This window comes from Drosophila eugracilis, unplaced genomic scaffold (assembly GCF_018153835.1).
Source record: "Drosophila eugracilis isolate 14026-0451.02 unplaced genomic scaffold, ASM1815383v1 contig_1171, whole genome shotgun sequence".
NCBI lineage: Eukaryota > Metazoa > Arthropoda > Insecta > Diptera > Drosophilidae > Drosophila > Drosophila eugracilis.
In genome coordinates, this window is record NW_024571953.1 from 10,074 (window position 1) to 15,528 (window position 5,455).

The 5,455-nt window shown below is 33.9% G+C and overlaps 3 protein-coding genes across 3 annotated transcripts; all 3 read right to left on the bottom strand.

The window, feature by feature from the left end:
• Window positions 1-985: 985 nt before the first annotated feature.
• LOC121529910 (transmembrane protease serine 12-like) lies at window positions 986-1,911 on the bottom strand. The gene is made up of 3 exons (XM_041817979.1): window positions 1,716-1,911; window positions 1,612-1,657; window positions 986-1,553 (listed from the first exon to the last, which is right to left on the bottom strand). The coding sequence occupies exons 1-3, from the start codon at window positions 1,894-1,896 to the stop codon at window positions 1,013-1,015; spliced, it is 768 nt and encodes a 255-aa protein (XP_041673913.1). The 5' UTR covers window positions 1,897-1,911; the 3' UTR covers window positions 986-1,012.
• A 1,134-nt stretch (window positions 1,912-3,045) lies between these two features.
• On the bottom strand, window positions 3,046-4,199 carry LOC108117193 (phenoloxidase-activating enzyme 1-like). Its single transcript, XM_017229537.2, has 3 exons — window positions 4,014-4,199; window positions 3,917-3,962; window positions 3,046-3,852 (listed from the first exon to the last, which is right to left on the bottom strand). Exons 1-3 carry the CDS (start codon window positions 4,192-4,194, stop codon window positions 3,378-3,380), a joined length of 702 nt encoding a protein of 233 aa, XP_017085026.1. The 5' UTR covers window positions 4,195-4,199; the 3' UTR covers window positions 3,046-3,377.
• A 16-nt stretch (window positions 4,200-4,215) lies between these two features.
• Window positions 4,216-5,226, bottom strand: LOC108117058 (phenoloxidase-activating enzyme 1-like). Its single transcript, XM_017229271.2, has 3 exons — window positions 5,040-5,226; window positions 4,934-4,979; window positions 4,216-4,873 (listed from the first exon to the last, which is right to left on the bottom strand). Exons 1-3 carry the CDS (start codon window positions 5,212-5,214, stop codon window positions 4,363-4,365), a joined length of 732 nt encoding a protein of 243 aa, XP_017084760.2. The 5' UTR covers window positions 5,215-5,226; the 3' UTR covers window positions 4,216-4,362.
• Window positions 5,227-5,455: the final 229 nt, after the last annotated feature.

The window sequence follows — 5,455 nt, forward strand, 5'->3', positions numbered from 1 at the left end:
TTTTCCGCCATAATTTCATAATACTTTTTTGTTGTTTTTTGAAGTCAAAGGGCTAACTGTAATTGGATAAAATGTCAGTGGTCGTGTACGTACGGGTTGTAGAGAAATCATTTTCGGATTTGGAAAAAGGGAAAACTGTGTCAGGATGTGTGATAAAATTATAAATTGAATTTTCAGCGGCACCCTTTTCACACTTTTTGCACTCATCTGCGGTCAAAATAAGGGGAAATTTAATAAACGGTGATTAAAATCTATCGCTTTGTAATCAAATTTTTTAATAGTTTGCTTTTGAAGGGTGTTTTTAGGAAAACGACTATTAATAAATCTAGTTTAGTAAATGGAGCTTTGAGAGACCTAATGAAACATATTGTAAAAAAAAAGTAGGAAAATGTTAAATAGAATGTTCAGCCTTTCTAATACTCCAAAATACATTTTATTTATTGAATTTAAATTAAGAGTTTACATTCCCCTAAAAGATATATTTAAGCAAAACTCATAGTTAAAGAGGCGTTTTTATTTCCTATAACAAAACATTAAATAAAGCACCCCTAAACAAAGCTTAAGGACACAGATAAAGAAAGGGAATCGACTTATAAGACATAAGCTTTAGTAACAGCCTAAATCCAAGCAACCGTTCCCTGAGGAATGAAAAAAGTGTCAGCATTCATTGATGAGTATGATGGTGTTTCTATAACCCAAAAATTCGGAACTACGCAAGGCACAAGTTTGATTTCCGGGCAGACCAATAAAAGAAATGGGAATGAACCAAATGGGAGTGTGTGTTTGTGGGTGTGTGTCGTGACCTATCTGGGAGCCAGATTAGCCATCATCTCCGAGGCCATAAAAGCCTATTAAACAGAAGCAAAATGCAGGAAGAAACTAGCACCAGGAACTAGCACCAAAAATCACTTTTTTATGTTCTTTTACAACTACTACATAATATTAAATATTATATTATATTTATTTGGTAAGAAAACTAAAGCTCTTGATGTGAAATATTTGCATTTGGAAGTCATAACACATTCGCAGATTCAACGATCTCCACGTCCAGCGCTACTTTTATTATCCAGTCAATGTACGCCATTACATTGGTATAAACGGTCTTTTTGGTTTCAGAATTATGATAACTCAGGATACCATATTGAGAATAAACTCCTGGTTCTGTCATATTGGTCAAAGGGCTGCCGCCTTCAGTGGGCTCGCTTGTTACAATTACCTCGACTTTATTACTTGGACAAGGATCAGCTAGCCATATCCAACTAAGAAATTTTCTTCCAAAGCCACATTTTTCTTGTTTAGGCAATTCAGTTTTCTCCTTGCTCCTCTCAATAGTAGGATTGGGTTTTTCTTCTTTGGCATTTACCTCAATGCATATCGGCTGTATGTGCTCCTTATATACGACATTGGTTTTCAATTTCAACAAAGCTATGTCATTCTGATGACTTTCTGGGGAGTATAATCTGTGTATCCAAGCCATCTCTACAACATGTTTTTCGGAGGTGTTTTTGTCCCTTGTTCTATTCGATCCATCGATCACTCCCAAGTGAACAATGCTGTTAAGGGAATATAATATATATTAACATAAATATTTTTGGAATTATCATAACTTACAGTGGGGTTCCGAGCGTAAGGCAACTCGCCGCTGTCAAGACATATCCTACAAAATGGCAAGCCTATTATTTTAGAAGGTTATGATTATCATTTCTGATACTAACGTTCGTTGACAAGAGTGCCGGCACAGAGGAATTTAGAAGTTCGTAGTGATCGGATTTCAACCATCCACGGTGTAGCACTAGTGAGAATCTTGAACTTTCCACAATTCTGCTCCAAAAAAAGTGAATCACCCTGATGGACCAGCAGCAGAGCGCAGAACACCAACCAGCTCGTGGCACTCATTATTTAAGACTAAAACCAAGCGATAAGCCGCTCTACAATTATTCACTTAAAACCAAAGAAAGTTGCTCTCTTTCGTTTGAATTTAAGAACCTTATCAGGGATTCAGTGAAATCTAAAAACGTTGCTGCTGTTGCTGCGAGCGTTTTAACAATTCTCAAAAGAAGAAATTCCCAAAATGTTTCGAAATTGAAAAGTGAGTCACAAGAAATATCATTAATTAAATTTCTAAGTTTTCCTCTAAAGCTCATTAACTATAAAATAAATTCTAACAGATCTGTATATACATCTACGTACCTAATAGAAATGCTGTTCTTAAGCCGAAATGTGTATCCCTTGTTTAAATTATAGTTTACTTGCACTTTGACATACTTATATTTATTTAATCATAAAAACAATACATATATATGAAGAAAATTTAAAACACAATGCTTAGATCATATTTTGTAATGTTCTGTTTTATCTATATTTAAAACTATTTATAGGCAAAATTAATAAATAAGTTTCAAGTCGGACTCCGCTCTTTACGAACGAAAACTGAAAGTCTGACAAAGTCAAAAGAGAGCACGCGAAAGAGAGAATTACGCGTAAAAGAGCAATTCCAAACATCTTATCTTTCCCCCTCTCCCACCGCACCAAGGCCCTGTTTCTTTCATATTTCTCTATTAGAGCATTAAAATCACTGTAAAAAAAAATCTATAACAACAATAACAATAAATATTATGAAAACAAATATATGTAAGGGCCACTTACCTTGATTTTTACTCAAAGTTGAATTGGAATTTGTTGGATTTTATAAAATAATTTTACCTTGTTTTTCCACACAAAACCTTGCATTTCGAAGCCACTAACGTTTTCTCCGAGTGTATATCTCATATGTTTTTATATACAGTTGAATATATATGTATATGTATTTAGATAAGCATACATATTTTCACTTCACCCGCGGAGTTTAACTTGCATTTTGACATAATATATATTTAAATTAACCTTTAAAACAATAAATATTAGGCAAAACCCACAAAGCAATGCTATCACTTTTCTATTTACGATTTTCTTTATTGTTTAACACTTTTTATCACCAAAAAGAAATGAAATTTATTTCATTTGGAGGAGCAAATCTTTATGAATGAAAACTAGAACAGTGATAACCTGAAACTGATAAGCAGCCGGCAGTGAGGGGATATCGATGAATAATCGGTTTTACAGATCTTCTTTTTAGTCTCTTCTTTATCGAAATATTTCGAATATTTTCTATAAAATGCAGAATGGGGAACCTTAACAAATAGTCGAATGTAATATGAAATCTAGCTAAAACCAGATAAATCCAGATATGATTAGACATAAAACTGGTAATTGAGCAATATAACTTAAAATCAAGGTGATTAATTAATATATTTCCATATTTAACAAATACACGTAGTCCTTGTGAACATCATTAAATACGATATAAAAGGTTTTACGCAATAATTCTGCTCAATATTTTAATTTACTGGCGAATAATTTGATAAAATAACATCGACATCTAGAGCTCGTGATGTTATCCATTCGACATGTGCCATGACATTGGTATAAACTAAGCCATAGGTGGTGGCATTACGATAGCTTAGGATTCCATGTTGGATAACATTCTTCGTCTTGGACATTATGCTCAATGGGTTCCCAACGGACTTACAGGGTAGCCCGGAACATAAGAATTTATAAGATTTTTGTTTTGAGTTTAGGCCAAACAGAAAGCTATTGATGCGGGACTTAGGCCAAGTCTGTTGGGGATTCAGCACAATGCACATCGGTTTTATATGCGGCTTATACTCGACATTCGTTGGCAACCTCAGCAAACCAATATCATTCTGATGGCTGCTTGATAGATATGACTCGTGAATGAAGACCATAATGACATCGTGCACTTCATAGCGATTATCTGTCATAGAGCTTTCACACTTCCCCAAGCAAACCACCCTGTTTTAAAAGTTATCTCGTTAATATTTTAAGATGTGTATATACTAAATAGGTAATCTCTTACAGTTCTTCTCTGTCTACCAAGCAACTTGCTGTTGTTAGGACATTTCCTAAAAGTAAATTTTGTTTAGATAGCACCAGATTTCATTCTTAGTACTTACTTTTTTGAATAAGCGTTCCAGTGCATATGACTTCATTATTAACTTTAGTTCCAACTTTTGCCAGCCAAGGATAGAAATTGGTTTTCGAATCAACGACTCCACAGTTCTCTTCCAAAAATAAAGCTGAAGCCTGGTGAAACACCAAAAGAGAAAAAATTAATACCCACAGTGCTGAAGTCATCTTTCCCAAACAAAAGACTTCGCATTACTAACTCATAACGTCGAGTTTACTGAGAATATATTGTTGAATGATAAGCTTATCAGTTAATTTAACATATATAAGCGTTTCCGCATTTTATAATTTAAGTGAAATATAAAAGAAAGTAATAAATAATTACTTAATAGTACACTAAAATTTTGTATGAGTCCACTCTGGAGCAGGATAAACGACGTTGACATCTAGTGCGTTAGGTACTATCCAGTCAATATAGGCAAATACATTCGTATAGACATCAGCATATGTTTCTCTATTCTGATAGCTTAGGATCCCTTGTTGTATGATTCGGTTCATAGGTCCAAATAAGATTGTTTCACTTCCAATGAAATTGGATGATAGAAATTTCTCTTCTTTGTCGTCATCATCGGAGCCATTAAAAAATGACTTTGCGATATTCCAAAAACTCTTTTTTTTGGGTTTCTTATTGAATATTTCAAAAGTTTCCCCTATAGTCTTATATTCATCATTCTTAGTAATGCATATCGGTTGTATATGGGTCTTATATTGCACTTCTGTTTTCAGTCTAAGCAAACCTATATTATCTTTCTTAGTCTTCTCGGAATATGTCTTGGGAAAATAGGCCATTGTCGCTATAAAGTTCTCGTTCCTATTTTCAGAATGGCCATTCCCTAAACGAACGATACTGGGGAGTAAATTTGGGTTAAAGTTTTCTTTTTGGTGAACTTTTAAAAATATGACTTACAGGTCCTTTTGATTTTTTATGCAACTTGCAGCTGTCAAAATATAATCTAAGTAATAGAATATATTATTTGAGAATACAGGAATAAATTTAAAGTTAAAATACAAACGTTTATTAATTAGCGTGCCAGTGCAGATTATTTTAGAACCTTTCCAAATTTCTGCCTTCCAAGGATTGGAACTATTCTTAGGATTTAAGGCTAAACAATCATTATCAAGAAATTGCCCTGATCCCTGATGGAACAGCATAACGGTGCACAGAGCTATCCAACGCGCGGCACTCATCTTTCCCAAAGAGAACTCACTGCTTTACTGATGCAGCATCGCAAAGTGAGCTCCGATTTTATACAAATAGAGCTTATCGGGGAACTTTCCAATGAACCTTATCGAACTGTCCAAACTAGTTTATTTTTCTTAAAAAGGTTTTCAAGATCTTAGAAATTCATCAAGAATAAAATCAGTCAGTTTCTATTTTAAGATTATATATATGCATATTAATTATATTTTATGTGATTAGCCAACACGG